This window comes from Xiphophorus couchianus, chromosome 18 (genome assembly GCF_001444195.1).
Source record: "Xiphophorus couchianus chromosome 18, X_couchianus-1.0, whole genome shotgun sequence".
Lineage (NCBI taxonomy): Eukaryota > Metazoa > Chordata > Actinopteri > Cyprinodontiformes > Poeciliidae > Xiphophorus > Xiphophorus couchianus.
This window is the reverse complement of record NC_040245.1, coordinates 17,531,127-17,548,597: the sequence shown is the minus strand read 5'-3', so window position 1 is coordinate 17,548,597 and position 17,471 is coordinate 17,531,127. Positions and strand designations below refer to the sequence as shown.

The following is a 17,471-nucleotide window of genomic DNA, read 5'->3' as shown; positions in this document are numbered from 1 at the left end:
CAAACTTTGAAGACCTCACATAGCGCTACCCTTGTTTGCTTTTATCGTTGATGAATGGCAATAAGAACCTTACTGTTAAAAGCAAGCAGCAAAAAAAAGGTACAGACATCAACTAGAAGTGGGGGGAAACATAAACATGTGGAAGAGACAGAAATTAAACATTTTTTGATATACATGCAAAACACAATGGATGGGCATTCTTGGAAGACACAGAAAACCATCTTGCAATGGCTCAGATTAAAGTCTATTAATGTGTTCAAATGGCCCAGTCAAAGTTTTGACTAAATCCATATGAGAAACTGAGGTAAAACTTGAATGACAATAGTGTGTTGTTTAGCTCAATATTTATGACGTCTCAGTCACATTCAGATGAAAACACACGTGACTAATTCAGCTCCATATCAGAAGTTTTTTTGTTTTAGGGTTAGGGTAGGGTTGGTGCAGACTGGTGACTTTGAAATGGGTCTTTTTAATTTAGGAGTGTGGATGTGTGTTTTGCCCAAAAGCGCTTAAAATATTATAGTGCTTCCCATTTGTAATAGCACTAATAATCCCTGCACAGCTTGTCTCTACTAATTTCAATATAAAAACACTATTTTCTCAGTGGACAAAGTTAACATGACAGCAGACGTGCATAACAAGGTCAACCTTGCTTCCCGTAAGTCCTGAAATGAAATAATATTTCTTTTTTTGACAACACTCCGGTCACTGGAAATCACATGAAGTCTGAGTGAAGCCATGGAAACAATTGGCTCAATAAAGTTGTTTTATTTGTCTTGTGGGCCTCTTTCCCAATAGAGACTCAAATCACCACCTAATCAGTCTGAAACTTGGAAATGGTGCGATTCGTTCAGGATGAGTCTGAATTCACTAAAATCCTCCCTGATCAGAGCAGTCACTCAGACACAGCTTCTGTCTGCCTGCATTTGGTATTTCTCCCACACATCGGATAACATACAAATTTGCGAACATAGCAGCCATTAGTAAAGAAATAAGTTACTCTGTCTCTGTGGCAATCAAATTTAGTATAACAACAAAATTGAGCACAGAAGACACAATAGTAAGACATTCTTTAGTCTTTCATCCCCACACTAAAGAATGTCTTAGTGCAACAAAGACAGTCTTTGTTGCACAATAGATAGACATCTATTGTGTCTATTTAAATGGACACAATATATGTCTGTTTCAAAGACATCCTCCCATTAAGACGTCTTGCATAATATGTCAAGAACAAAACAGAGACCTATAGCAAGGGGAAAATATTCACACCATTACAGATTTTTTTCAGTTTTTGCTTCTTTTTTTTGTTTCACTTTAAACGATTCAGATCAAAAAGCAAATTTGAAATTTAGACAAAACTAACCAAGGTGAATACAGCAATATGTTTTGAAATGATTGTGACATACTGTATATTAAGAGAAAAAAGCAATCCCACCAATATGTATGACAGTTGTTACATAGGTTTGGTTTGGAAAGATGTTTTTCCTTTGATGAATGAAATCACTATTTGCAAACTAGATTTTGTACTTATTCTGGTTATCTTTGTCTGATGTTAAAATTAGTCTCAGGATCTGAACATTTAGGTAAGACAAAAATAAAAATAAAAAAACGGAAAAAAAACAGAGTAAATACTTTTACACATTATTTTTGAAATGGTTGTGATGGATTAGATGTTTAATTAGCTGATTCCAAACATCCTACTGCTTAATTAGTTTGCTGAGTATTTGAGGAGTGTTTCACTTTTATCTCTTCTCATCTCCTCATGAACACCAAGCAGGCAATTACTCAGGATTGTAAGTCCTCAACAAATTTTGTGACATCTTTTATTTCTATTTTTCCTTTTACAAACTTCTATTGGATGACAACTGAACTAAAACAGTTTTGTCTTTATACAGAAAAATGTATCGAGGGCTCAGAATGAAATGAACAATCTTTGAAATTTAAGAGTCTTCGTAAATCATACATAAATCAAAGTATTTTAGATGTGTGAGCTGCAGTTTTACATGCAAAGCCAATCATGCTTGTTAAATAAATTTAATAAAGTTCAGCATCAGCTATTTTTCCTCATTTATATTATAAATGATCCACTCTGCTTCCATCCCCCCCATTATCTGAATGCTTTCATAAAGCTGCCACACCATATGTTGATTGGACACACTGTGCCTTCATAGAGACATACCGCCCTTACACACACATGGCAACTCCAGCAAAACAGATATCTGAAAAGCCTGATGACAAAGTCTTCTAAGTGAAAAGGTGTATCTCTCTGTGAATATCTGTGCTTATCGCTTTTCAGGAACAGCAAACCCTGTTTGTGGACATCTGCAGAGATTGGATTGCTTTGTCCTCCACCTCAGCTAGTAGCCGCACTATCTCCACCATTTCCCAGCAGTAAACTGGGTGACTGAGTAACTCAACATCCCAGCATGTCAATGAAGAAGGGCAACTGAAGGATTATTTTTTTTCTTCAAAAAAAAATATTCATAGCATAAAATCTTCCCATAGGTCTCTACATGTTTCTCCAAAGCCTTTCTCTAGAGTTTTGGATATTTATTCATGGTGATTCTTTCTCAATCAAAATCACCAAGCACTCTATCTACTCTGGCATAGCTGCTGCTCTGCTTCCCCTGACCTTTTTGTTCAGACTGTCCTGCAGGCATCACCTACTAATCTACTTCCCTAGTTTTGGACACAACTGCTTTATCAGCTTTCTGGCAGGCTTCAACGCAGCCAATGCAATTAAATTTCTACCATCCTCACCTTCGTAAGGTGAAAACGTCAGCCTTAAACAACTCTGCTGCAGTGGCAGTGCTGCAAACTATTTACCTTACCCTTTTCTTTCAGCTGGCAAAATAACCCTATTTTATTTTTTAAGCTTTTTTTACTTTGCTTTTCTCTTTGGTTAAGTAAGAAGCTTCTAATATGATATTATATAGTTCACATTACTCCTTGGACATTGTGCATATACTGGAGCAAAGAAATGTGAATAGTAGCCATGGGTAGGATTGTAGTATCAAAGTGGAAAAAGGCCCAGTTACAAAACCACAAGTCTAGAAATCACTAAATACAGCTGTAGTTTCATATATGATTTTTTTCTTTGTGTTCTAGAAATACAGTAATAATAATAAACAAATATTATGATAAAAATAACTTCAATAACAAATGTCTTTTGAAGCCATAGGATTAATTTTTGCTTTTCTGTTTTAAATAAAGAACATTTAACATCTTATGTAAACACCTTGGTATCATGCAACTGTAGCATTATCATACTTTAAGATTCTTTTAAGGGTTTAGTTTTACCTTCAGTGTGGATAGCAGACACATAGCTCCAGTTGTATCTTTTGACAATGTCCACCATGGCTCGTGCTTGCTGAGCATCTGAAGGGACCACTCGCATAAAATATTTATAAAGGCTCTGAAATAAAGCAAAGAATGTGTGAATAGTGAATAAATTAGCAATTAACTGAGGTGAAATTTTATTAACTAATCCACATTTCAATTTATTAACCAATTTCTTCTGAGACAGACTGGCTCACCTTGTCACTGAGGTCCATACTGGTGGCAGAGTAGGCGATCTGCGGTATGTTGAAAAGCTGCAGCAGGTTCTGCACCTGGATGGCTACAGAGCTCGACCCTGGTCCAATTAAACCCACAATGGGTTTCTTTCCCCGCATCGGAGTAGCAGATGGGTCTGCACACTTCATTGTCGCTCCTCCTCCACCGCCTCCTCCTCCCCACGAGGTCACACCGCCCCACTCCTCTGCCTCATCGGAGGCCACAAGAGAATCTCGTATGAACTCGATGCTCTGCTCCAGAGCCACAGCCGAGTGCCAACACGAGTCCCGGATCTCGCAGCCCAGAGTGATGTTGGGAAGGATGTTTTGGTCGGCGTTGATCCGGTCCAATGTATGCATCATGGCCTCCACCCTCTGGATGCCATACTGCTCACGAACCGCGCCACACTTGCGCTCATGAACCTGAGCAGACAGAATACAAAAACAAATTCAGAATCATAGCGCTATGCTTTATTTTTATCAGAAAAAATTACCAGATTAAGAAAAGATAACAATTAGTGCTTCACCAAGCTAGAATACTTAAATCAGATATTTAAGTTGTGCTGAATCCAGGTCCAGGTACTCTAACTTGACTGCGTTGCTTAATGGGCTGTTGTTTATGAGGTTTATTTTTGTTTTCTTCTTTTTGTCCAATTATTTATAATAGGATGAAGAAAGCCAAAATTTCAATGGGTGAGTATTGGTTACTGAAGCAACTAATGGAAATGAAATGCTCATAGTGCTGCAGAAGACAAAAAGGTTTCCATTTTCATTTTTTCGGTAAGTCGGACAGCAATGTTAGGATTCTCTCTAAAGTAATATCTAAATATTTGGCCACAAAAAAAACTGGTAAATGGACTGACAATAATTTAATGTTTTTCTCTTTATTAAAGGGACAGTCTAGAAATTTTAAAATAAGGTTTTATTAAAATATTGTGAGTAGTTATTGTCTCTCCAGTGGGTAACCTTCTTATGTTTTCCTTTAGTGTAAATCTAGATTAGTTGTTTCTGAAGGTTAATGCTAATGGCTAATCTGAGGTCAAAGTAGAGGCCAACACTGTTTTAAAACTACGCTAACCACAAAAACACAATTGAGGTTTATCCAAAGATCCTTTTCTAAACTGCTAAACAATCATAACTTTTGCACTGGGCTATAATTTACCATTAAACTTATGATTATTGACACAGAAAATGGAGTTGGTAGTTGTTGCACCACCACTAAGCAACCTGACAGGATAAAGATGAAACGTTTAAAGCATTTCCCTTCAATAAATAAATTCAGTAAATGTACTTTTAATTGTTTAAGTGAAATATCTTTCATTGGTCTATACTTTGACTTACTTTTAGACAGTTATTCACATTAAATATATATAGATGTATATAGGAAGATGATTGGTGGCACACCACCTAATGCATCCATTTCAGATGTCAATGGTTCAGCATTTGCATAAATAATGTCATTAAGATTTCAGTTGTTTTCAAATGGTATAAGTTTCCTTTAGGCTTGGTTCTTCTGGAATCAACTGTCAGCTTTTGCCTCTGGAACCAACTGACCTAGATTTATACTAATTGAAGATGCAGAAAGTTATTTAGTTCATATCAGATATTACCTGCTCATTTCCTTCTAAAATCTTTCAAAAATCTTGAATTAGGCCTTTAAAATCAAATTTGCATTGCTTTGGGAATTGTAGTAAAATTCAGGCAAGGACAAAACTGCAGGCCTACAACTTTATAGCTCTGAGACCATGTTGCAGATATACACAAAAACAACAATTCACCTTATCAGCAGGAGGCTGGTGATGGACAGAGAACAAAGCTCCAATGATGATGTCTCCAGGCATGTGTGCCACGACTCTGCGTTCACTGGAGTCAGCTCCTTCACACCACACCCAAACTGGCAAAAACAGCAGAAGCGACAGCATCATCATGGTCCAGCGAGGTAATGAAGCACAGGCAGCTCTCAGATTGTATGTCCACAAGTGTCACAAGGTACTAGTGTTCGTTGAACAGCTTGGGTGACCATCTCAAGAGCTGATGGCACAGTGGAAGGCTTGAAATAAAACTCATCTCAGTATTATCCATTTCCAACTTGCTTTTCAGGGTATTTTTGTATGTCAAGGGGGCAGCATTAGTGGGACAGCTGAGACAGTTGCTTCAATGCAACCTGGAAGATTCAGGAGAGAGTCTGACAAAGATTTTACTGATGGTTGAAACAACTCCACAATCCCCCAGTTACCAGGCTGAGACGGTTTCCACTGGAACAGGTCAATGAACGACATGTTCCCAGAAAGCTGTGGGAAGAAAAAACTCAATTAGTCTTAAAGCAATTCAATATAGTAACCACAAAGTCTTGTTAAATACATAATCAACTAATTTACCATTTTAAGAAAAACATACTGAATCACTTAATAGAAGTTGAGATAATCAAACAGAATCTCATTTGGTTTTGCATAGGGTGGACTGTGGCAGTGAAGGTAGAAGTTTATCCTGTAACCGGTGGTTGCTGGTTTGAACCCTGTTCTGCCTAGCTCAGTCTGGGACTGCTGTACAGTAAGTGACTTGTGACTTACAATCAGCTAGAATGTTTAAATCAGATATTTAAATTGTGCTGAATCCAGGTCCTGTCGGTATATCACAACATTTACTCCAAGATTTTCTAAACAGTGTCAGTGAAAAGATATTAAATATCTGATTCTGGAGTTGCAGCATCTGTGGAAATAGGTCAGAAACCTTTGGTTCTAATGCATTTTTGACATGTTTACTCTTTTGACTTGACAAGCAAAGTTGTAAATGCACATTTTTCTTGTAATTCCTGCTTTTAAGGCACAGGAAAAGGCGAGATGTTTGCTGAACAGCTGAGACACTTGGGGATTGCTGTGTTTGGCATATTAAACGAGTGGAAAAGTCATAGCATTTAGTCAGGAAACCTTAGTATGCCAAATCTTGGTTGGTTGCTGATTAAGGTTCGAAGATATTTTTTTATAATATCCATAGCAATATTATATCAGAGCATGTTCTGTGGTACACCCTGGATAGGTCAGCTATAAATCATACACTCATGAATTATATCTAATTTGAAAATAATATTTAGCATCAGTGTGTCTGAGTTCTTTTTTGACAACGTGAAGATATATTTGCATGGGAAGAGGAGTTAGAACCATATAGAAATAACACAAAGCAAGGGGGCTTGTCTCAGAGAAAATCTGTGATAGTAAAACCTTCAGATTTTGCACATGGTCACATAGTTACAGAGGCACCCTGTGCAGCCATTTATTTTTGTAGCTTAATGTGATGACTAGAGCATTGGCTGTAGACCAGCTCTCTACATGCCTAAGGTATTGATGCCTCACAAACACTGGCCCAGCTCGTGTACTGTGCTTCCTGGGGAATAGTTCTACATCACTGTGAATGAGCAGAGTCTCCACTGTGTCAACATGATATCAATATCTCAAACACCACAGCATTTCACGCCTGAAGCAGCTGTGAAGAACTGCTGCTTTTCTGAAAAAATTTCTGCAACATTCTAATGACATTAACGGGGTCTGACGCATGTACACTCTGCACCTCTAATTTGTCTCGCTAATTTCTTTAGGCTTTGCCCCTTTGTGACTAGACACAAAAATTAAGAACCAAAATATTTCTTAAACTCATGAATTTAGATTGTTCCTGCTTGCTCCAAATAAATGTTGAGCTAATATAAATCCTCAGGCCAAAACTTTGCCAAGACTCTTACTTGTGCACTTCGACTGTAAATTAGAGGTCATACAGCCTCCGATTTGTATCATTTAAAGAAGCATTATTATGTAACTTCCAGGCATATAGTGTCATTTCATAGCACAATCGGTTGTTTAAAAAATGCTGTGCATATCAAACATGACTTAAAAGAAACTTGACTTTGCATCTAAATTGGGCTTCTGTCTCTTTAAGAAGCTCCTGCTAATTGCTGCCGCTAGTCTGATGGGGCTCAGCTGGAGACTGCTGCTCTGAGGTGGAGAAAAGGCGGTGCTTGGTAAGAGCAAGCCACCAAATGGCTTCCAAAGGAGATTAAAGGATTTCTCAAACATCCATGAAATAATTAAAGCAGAACTCCAGGTATGTTTTTGAAGAGGGAATAACATTATAACATGAAGTAAAGCTAAAATAAGTCAATTTTACATAGTAACCCACTTTTAAAAAGCTGAGATATCATGCTCTTTTAGTTTTGATAGACAGACAATACCTAAGTGGATCTGAATTAATCAGAAGAAGCAAATACCTGAGGAGAGTAAATCGATGTTAACGCAGACAGAACGGCTAATCAGGTCATTGCTATAACAGTTAACAGTTACATCAATTTTGCTACAGTAGTACCTATTCGTGATAAATGAATTGCAACATGCATACAATAGAAAGTTTTTAACTTGCCCTGAAAATCTGAGTGGGAAATAACAATCTGTTAAATTGTGGGAACAGAAGTGACACTCATTCAGCGAACTTTTAACTAGCCATCTGCCTGCATGTCTCCAGCATTCGGTTTGACATCACTACGTCACCAATGCTTTACTTCAATACAATCAACCAAACTAGAAAGGTAGAAAGAAACGCTGAGTTACGGACCAAGGTAGTATGAGTCGGAATGAGCAGACAGAGATAATGTTTGCCGATAACTGTAGATAAAAGTCAGACTGAGACAAAAGAAATAAGAAAGCATGAGCTGTAACTAATAGATATCACCAGATGTGGAGTCTGAATCAAAATGGGCGTGTCAAGCTGGCGGGACGGCTCACTGCTGCTCCAATAATGAATGAAAAAAGCCAAACTAAGCTGTGCTGTGCACGTACTCCCAGTTAATTATGATGCAATTGCAGGTCAGTCTCTGCTTCTCGCTCCCTCTGCTTCCCATTCGCCCTATCTGCTGATGAAACACATGAGCAAGCCAGTGCTGAGGTTTAAAAAGCCGCCTCAGGTCTCGGTGTGGTTTCATAGTGGCAGCATGTTGCTTGTTCATAACATTCAGATTTTCATTTTGGCTCTAATATCAACAGATTAAACCACACAGGCCTGCTGTGTGTCACTCGTGTCTCAGCAGCGGTTCGAGCCATCCCAGAGCCATAACAGATCTAGAGTTTCGGCATGTTGATTGTTGATTATGTGTGGGATGTCAGAGCCGTAGTTTTAATCTGAATACACGAGTAATGATGTACCATCATCACATCTTTATATCAGAAAAGCAGAAAATATTTTCATGTATACAAGAATTTGTAATTTTTTCAGTTTAAAGCAGTCTTGAGGAAGCTTAGATCCTTCCAGGTTTGCAGCAAGATGTTGCATATCTCTATGAGTCTGTTGTTGAGAGTTTGATCTCCTCTGCCATTATCTGTGGGGGCAGAACCATCAGAACCAGGGACTTCAATAGGCTAAACCACTTCATAAAGAAGGCTAGCTCTGTTCTGGGGATTACTGTGACACCTCTGAAGAGGATAGTGTAAAGAAGGATTCTTCAGAAAATCAAGAAAACTGTGGAGAACCCTGAGCATTCTCTTCATGAAACTGTTACAGAAAAACAGAGTCTTCAGTCAGAGGCTACTTCAAATTCACTGTTATACACACGGCTCCTACTCACTGCCATCACCATCTGCAACAACTATTTGGAGAACCTTGAATAATATGAGTTACAACATTTAATTTTCCTTAAAGTACTTTTCCATTTCAATTTCAATGCTGGTTGTTGGTTGCATTTCAACCGTGAAGATGGCATACAGGCCTCCCTCAGAAATCAAAATTTGTGATCTAATAGAAATAAAACTGTAGTCCATCATGTTTACTCATACATATTACAATTTTCTCCAAACTCCATCCAGTTAGATTAAACTTGGTTTTAAATATAAAGGAGATACAAACAGAGTCATGATGAGGCCAACTGGCTAGGTCTTCTTCTTAGGACTTTGGCAAAACTGTTTCCAATCACCACCTTCCTTAAATATTCTTTTCTACATCCACTCATCACCAGATCTTCAGATTAAGTGACAGTACTGGTCCTGGCCTCTGAATAACTTCAGGCTTGTTGAGGTGATTCTAATTGTTGAATTCTCTGTCCTCAGCTCCAGCTCGGCCAGCTCCCAAACCTTCGTCTGCTACTACGCTTCATCTCCATCGTCTCTTTGACTTCAGTTTCAAGTTTCCTCTTGCTTTCCATTAAACCTCTATAATCTGGCCTTTGACTCCAACTCTGCTTTACCATCTTTCCAAGCACTTAACAGCAGCACAAGTCAGGATTACAACCTGACAGTCTTCTTCAGCTATAACTTCAGATTTTTGTTCACAGCAGCTACAGAAAATTCTGAATTTTTTACCGAGTTTAAACTAGGATGACTGAAACATAATGGCAAGGATTTTTTTTTATTATTTGAAATGATCTGCGCCCCCTGTCCACTGGGCTTCCCTCTGAGATTTCAGGGTAAAATCAAATGCATCACCTCCATGCCAGCGTTAAAGGTTTGCTGTGAAATGAAGTGGATTATAGCAATCTCTCCCTACAAGAATCCCCGTTTTTATCTGAGTCACTTACTGGGTTCCCGTATCATTCTCTTCCATGCTGCTGTCTTGTTGTTAAGGCTTAATGGGGGACTCATTCCCTAAAGGAACATTTCTTGCACACCTTTAAGCAGTTATACCTTTAGTTCTATCTAAATTACTCACAAGTGTACAATAAACCAAAATGAAATAACTTCTACACCAACATAAAGAGGGATGCAAAAAAAAACTTCCTCTATTTTGCAGCCTTACTTTAATACAGTGCATCTTATTAGTCCTGATATGCTGTTCTCTGTGTTGGGAAAACCTTTATTTTATGTAGCAAGGAAAAGATAATACCTTCCACAGGATATGAAGAAATGAAGTTTTTTCCCTCTCTGTTCTGCATGGTTAAGGTAGTTGTGTTTGTAATTAAAACAAGTGCAACAGTGGACAGTGTCTGGAGAATTTAACTAAACTGGAGTAGTTCTTTTCATCATATGCAGAATTTCAATGCAAATCCCATTGTGCTCTTTCCTATCAGCAGATCACAGGTAAGGGGATCATCAAAAGGCAAATATACATCAATAAGTTGCATGCAATTATTCACTGGGAAACAAACACAGGATGGAAAAGCACCCAATATACCATTCACAAATGGATGCATGTCCACCCACATGAATTTAAAAGAGGTCCATTCTGTTATCATCCTGTTGGAGTGAGCACTTCCCTCTCCTGCTGCACAGAATCATTCTCTAAGGGCAAATGTGTGCACTGCTATGTGGCTGCATACATTTCACAGGAACCCTAAAAAAAAATAGGCAGCACCAACATTGAATCATGTTGTTTCTGGAATTAATCTCTAAAACATAAATAGGTCAACCCGGTTTTTTTTTTGTTGTTCCCCCATTCAAGGAAGCCTTTTGCTCTTTTGCTGAGTGGGCGTTTGGCAGTGTCTCAGTGTGCTTATTCCTGAGTGAGGGGGCTATCTTCTCCAGAGATCCAGGGAAAGCAATATTTTAGCAGTTTGGGGTTTTTTTATTTAAGGGGTTATCAATAAAGATTATCACTTAATTTCTGGGATTACCTCTGTAACATTCTAGGAGCAATTTCCAAAGCTCAGATTAAAAGTACTGCCAACAGAAGATAGGCTCTTTTTTGTGTTTGTTTTCAGGTGTGCACTTTCTTCTAAATAGAGAATGTCTGTTACAAATTAGTTATTTTCAGGCATTCATTAATGGCTGAGAGCATGCACCTGTAAGGCTGCTGTTCAGTTTTGCAGGCTTAAATGGTTGTTACACAACCTCAGTAATATGAGTAACATGTGTCAATAGCAAGGTAGCACCGCTACCTGAAACATCACAAAATGTGTGCAAGAACAGAATGCATAACTCACCGAAAAAGCATTGACCTTTTGCCGAATCTCCTGCAATCCGTTTAGACTTTCCTGTGATAGCCGCTATGCAGATACCTGTTTTAATTTTTTATTTTTATTTTATTTATTTTTTTTGCATGCATATATCCTGAGTTTAATTACCAGACTGATCTGACATTTTGCAAGCCCTTAATTAATCACTGACGAGCAGCGTCTGGTCAAAGTGCCTGGCTCTCCAAGGAGAAGGACTGGCGCAGCGCTGCAACAGCCCTACAGCAAAATGCGATAAGAACCCAACATTTGCACCCAATCTAACGAAACGTGATTTATAATGACCGAAGGACGCAAAAACATGACAGAGACACCGCCTGAAATGAACACTGCTGCAGCATGCACAGACGAAAAGCGGGGTTCAGTTCCCCCCTCAGTCTTACTGATACGACTGTGTGTGTCCCCCACTAACACCAGAGGAACGGGATGTTTTTTCTTAAACTAGGTTACCTTCTAAGTGAGCCATGGCAAACCCAGATGTTACCGCAAGTTAATGCAAGAAAAGTGCGACAAATATTTTCCAGTCAGAAAACAGAACACTGAGTATATCCTTAGTGAATAAATTACATTTATCTTTCATTGCAGGCATATTTCTCTCAAATTTTAACTCAGATCTTTACCTGATAGGGTCCTTCATGTCTCTCTGAAATCACCCTCACGGTCCCGCTTCACAAGTAAGATGCATGCTGGCACCACAGACGAAAGAGACTGCCGATACCCCAATGTCAAACAGCCCGGCAGCAGCAGCAGCAGCAGCAGCAGCAGTAGATCGCTGTGCAGCTTCCGAAGCTTCCTCCGTTTTCCAATCACGCACACCTGAGCCTCTTCTCCAAACACCTCTCTTCTTCAACACACCCCTCTGCTCCTCCTCTTTTCAGCACATCTCCCCTCATATTATCCTCCGCACATCCCCCTTCTCTTTACCCCTCTCCTCGACCCCCTCTGCTGCTGCTCATATTCATTCAGCAGAGCTACTTGTCTGAAGCATTCTTCTCCAATTTTTACAGCTCAGCTACAAACAGTCAGCTTTTAGCTTGCACCACTTAACTGTCCCATACAGACCCAACGAGGTGCGAGTATTCAATGTTTTGGTTGGGTGTGCAGGTGTACCTGAGGCTTTTAGTTGGAGTACAGTCTGGGCACTTTTAATCAAACATTGGGTCAATTTTTCAGTCTACAGGGTAACAAGGTTTCTAAACAATTGCTGATAAATGTTTTCCATGTGAATGTGTGGGTTATCTCTGGGTATTCTATAGCTTCACAGCCCAAAAACATGTCTTAGTTACCCCAAACTGTCTTCAGGTGAGAGTGGCTCTATGTTTTTGCCTTACATTGTCCCATTTGTCTCAGTCCTGTTGCATTAAATACGCCTACACCTGGATATATTTAGCATGTATGGTTACCAATATAATCCTAAATGTGTTGTTTTTTAGCTAAGCAGATTTTAGAGTGTGTACTGATCTCTTTGTACCTTATTTGGTACTGATTGTAAGGTAAGGAAATAGTCATGGTGTATTTGGAAAAACCTGAACTTACCTAAATATTCTGATGCAGTTGGAGCTTTCTCATCTAACCAAACTACACAATCTAATATGACACCTGCCAGTAGCCTAAACAATAAACTGCTTATTAGCACTTCAGATTGCTTTTATTATGTTAAATCAGTCACAGACTTCCTACTGCATATTTAAAAGTGAATATGTTCTTCAAGTGTTACAATTACACCTGAGTACATATTGATTTGCAATGGTCATGTCATTATCAATATGTCCAATGGATCACTTCAATTGAATATTTGGTAGGCTATAATATTTCAACAGCTATGGCATAAAAATCTGCTTTCTATTAATGAATATAGCACAATGAATAAGCTTTCACCATCCATTATAACCACAACTGATATATTTTCATAGCAGTCAAGATCAGACAAAGTGGAGGGGATTCTGTGATGTTAGAAAAGAGACTAGTGAGGAAAATTTTGTTTGCAACAATATTCAACAACAATATTGAAATAGTAAGACCTTTTCACTGAACACTCAGAGCTGGGATATCTACTAGGTTTGTATGTGTGTGCTAGGCAAGGACCAAGTCAATGCTCACTACAACATTGTTGTACTACAACATTGCAAAGTCAACAGCATTGCAATAGTGAGTGTTTCAAAAGGCAAGTCATCTTCAGAGCTGGATGGTGTGATGTGGTGACGACATACGAGTTGTTTTGAAGAATCCACTGCACATATCAACAGATTTGGTTTTCCAACATGAGGCCACTACGTCAAGTTAATTTTTGTATTGTTCAAAAAAAAATAATGATACAGGTGAGATGTTAGACACTGATTTCATGCACAGAGCTCCTTGTTACTCTGTACTATGCCACTTATGGTTCTGCTGTTTCCTCTTCGTTTTCAAAAACTCTCAGGCTGAGCCTCCTCTGTTGGTGATTTGTCAAGGGCCAGAGGCAGATTACACAGGGACTCATCTTTGTACCTGGATCACAGTATTTATCTGGAGTTTAGACTGTTGGCTTGCCAACTGGTTGCAGTTATGGCACATTTAAGTGCCTAATTGTGCCAATCAGAGCAGCTAATTTGATTTCTTTAATAGGCTGTGTCAAATTTAGTTATACAAGATATCAGTCAATGTTAGGATGCCAGCAAGCAGAACAAAAATCAAAGTCTTCATTGTTTCTTTTTCTTTTGCTTATAATTTCTTGATTTCTCAGTTTTTTAATGCCTTCTATAAAAAGGTGGATGTCAGCTTATTATACTGTAATTGCCCGTTTATGTGCGTTTAATCAGATGTTTTGGTTTAGATTGACTGAGTGTATCTCTTTCTCCTCACAGATCAGACAGGCACCAGAGGTGGCTCCATGGGCTGAGATGATGACGCAGAGGAGGAGATCGATTAACATTTGAAGTTTCAATGCGGTCGCATCAGAGTAAAAGAGCCATTAACCTATACGGATTTGTTTGGCATCCTGCTACAGAGCCACAGAGATTAAATCATTAATGATAAGAAGTCAATGTAAATCTAATGGAAGCATCTCACCATGGTCTCCATTATGCAATGAAAACACAGAGCCTGCCAGACACAACAAGCTTCTTAAGACTCTAAGAAAATTACTATTTCAAATATATTCTTTTCAGATCCTATGAATGCAAAATATGACTGTTACTGCAATATTTTTTAATATTTTCTTGCTTTTTGTGCGAAAGAAAGCCAGAAGTGTGGCTTGACCTCCACTGTGGCTAAATAAGCAGGCAATAAGATTTCAGAAACAATTTTGTCTGAAAATACAATTACAAACTGCAGCTTAATGTAGCTCAGAAAATTATGGATCAGGTATTGGTTCTAAACAACATTTTCAAATTGTTGGTTTTTTTCTTTTCTTAGATTTTTGTTTTTCTTTTGCAAAGGAATATTCCCAAAGATGTCCAAGAAACAGAGAGTTATCTTTAAATACTTATCTCTGAAATGCACGACAGGTTGCTTGGACTAGGTCACCTAAATGCGTGTAAAATGTTGTTTTCAACTGTGCGTACCAAATAAAAGAAGTTAAGAGTCACATACCTCAGCTTGCAGGGGTGAATACTCCCACAGAAACACAGCATCCCTCACTAGTACATCACGGCATCATGCTCACTGTGGTTAATCTACTTTTTCACTATGGCAACAAATGAACACCCCTCCTCTCTCTCTCTCTCTATAACTCTCTCTGTCAGGCTCTATCCTTTCTGTCTCACTTCCTCTCTGCTCCAATGAGGAAGGTTTGTCCGTCACAGGTCTCCCACCATCTCTCTGTTTGCTGTCTGTCTCTCTTTCTCTATCTCACATCACACCTACCTCCACGATACCATCTGGAGATGCATACTGGTACAGTAAAGCCTGGGGAGAGATCCAAAGAGAGATGGAGATGGGTCTACGGGATGCATGTGGGGGGCAGGTTTAGAGCTTGGCTATGACGAGGCTTGGATTAATTTGTCTGCCAAATGCACTTGGGATTAGTGAACCATTAAAAGAGCATGACATATATGCGTACACATACACAGCTGTGCATTTTTAGACACTGCCTTGTCGTGCAAACACATGAAGGTTGGATGTAGGGGTAACCTTAACCTGATCTCTGTTCTATGTTTTCTTACAATCATGGTCTCGTTTTAAAACAGGAAAGTCATCAAACTATCAATAGTTCAATAGAAATTGACATTAACAGGATCAGAAAATTAACTTTGGATTCAAGGAGGTTTCTATGATACATGAATTTAAACATAATCTCAATGGAGATACAGAGATCTAAGCACAGATCTAAATGATTTTGAGTGACAGTGTCTATAACGACGTTCAGGTCCAGTGAAAATTGTCCGGATTATTTTTGGAATTTAAGTAAAATGTATACCAGAACTTGGATCAGATGAAGAAAAGCAATATACAAGCATACTGAGTGACTGTTAAGGGATTTTGCTCAACAGAATCAGCCATCAATTTCCACACCTGTTTAATCCTTGCAGGATTATAAAGGGGTGGTGCTCATCTCCAGCGGTCATTGGGTGAAAGCTTGGGCACAACCTGAACAGGTTGTCAAAAATAAACACAAAGACATACAACCAGGTACATATCACTGAGAACTAAGGACAATTTAGAGTAGTGAATGTCCTTTACATGCATATTCTCTCATTTCTGGTCCTCAGGGACCCCTGACCTGCATGTTTTAGGTGCTTCCCTTCTGCCACACACCTGACTTGTATAAGTGGGTGATTAACGGCCTTCTGCAGCATTTGATGGCATGCCGAGGACGTCATAGTTTCTTTTGAATCAGGGTGTTCTGGAACAGACACATTTAAAACATGCAAGGCAGTGGTTTCTTGTTAACCAAGAACACATTTAAGTTCGATACCTAACTTATTCTCATAATTAGAAATTATTTCCAAGTCTTCTTTGTGCTTTTAAACCCTGCAGCTGGCTGGTCACACAAACCAATCATCACTCCTTCAATCGGTGAAGCTAACCTGCCCCTGTAAGAGTCCAGTGATGTAGGACTGTCACTACTTCACTTGGCAAGGTCCATTCAAAAAGCAAATGGAAATGGCAAAAAGACAATCTCAGAATTGTGAAAATAATGACAATACAGCTCTTGATGAGGTTAAATAATGACTGGATAAACCTTAAAAGCTTCCCTGGCAACCTAAAGCACCTCCACCAAATGTCTCAGGAGACACATTAATCTTCTCCAGGTCTTCTCCAGACATAAGATTTATTTTTATCTGTTTCTGTAATTCAAACTGTTTTATGTTTAAGTGCTTGTGCTGCTTCTATCATCTGCACAGTGATGGGTTGTGAGCCAGTCCTTTCCTGGCTCACAACCCAAGAAAGGACCCATAACTGGTCAAATATTTAGTTTATGAATCATTTAGCTTTGCTCCTTTTGATCAGGATTTGTTTTAAAATGGTTGAATAACTATTTTTAAATGATTTAGTCCTAAGTAATAACAAAAGACTACTTGTTATGTTACCATCCATCGTCTATAGCCGCTTGTCTATGTAGGATCACATTTAGGGCTGATGCCTACCTCCAGAGGCAGGGTATACCTTGAACAGGGTGCCAGTCCATTGCAGGCTTTTCCTTTTTTATGTTTTTATCATTTTATCATCATAAGCCTGTTGTAAGGGAAAACACTGACTCCAAGCAGATACATCTTGCAGCGGCCCCCTTCATCCATTGATCCAAATTATGTCATGCATTAAGAGGTGAATTGATGACCAAAAGACCACAACAGGGTTAGTGATCACTTGAATGCACCATTTAAAAAGGAATTGACTGCCAGTAATGGCTTACAGGATCACTACAAATCATAAATCACTGCATACCAGATATGAGCTGCAGTCTAAGCTGCTCCTAAAACACATTTGGACTTAAAATGTGAGCTTCTGGAGGCTCCATCCTCTAATTTTAGGATGCAACTTAATCCCGCTGTATATTTTTATGCCTTTTACCATAAAAT

General features: G+C 38.8%; 1 protein-coding gene across 3 annotated transcripts in view; it reads right to left on the bottom strand.

Annotated features, from left to right (window-relative positions):
- grm5b (glutamate receptor, metabotropic 5b) overlaps window positions 1-15,211 on the bottom strand; it is a 68,159-nt gene extending 52,948 nt beyond the window's left edge. The window contains exons 1-4 of one of the 3 annotated variants that reach the window (XM_028045434.1): window positions 15,043-15,211; window positions 5,333-5,845; window positions 3,537-3,977; window positions 3,301-3,415 (exon numbers count right to left, since the gene is read on the bottom strand). In XM_028045434.1, coding sequence (XP_027901235.1) covers window positions 3,301-3,415; window positions 3,537-3,977; window positions 5,333-5,482 — 706 coding nt within the window. In that variant the 5' untranslated portion in view covers window positions 5,483-5,845; window positions 15,043-15,211. Of the gene's footprint in view, window positions 1-3,300; window positions 3,416-3,536; window positions 3,978-5,332; window positions 5,846-11,442; window positions 11,884-12,092; window positions 12,365-15,042 lie in introns of those variants that run through there. The other 2 variants (XM_028045433.1, XM_028045435.1) reach the window with 2 other exon arrangements.
- Between the last annotated feature and the right edge of the window lie 2,260 nt (window positions 15,212-17,471).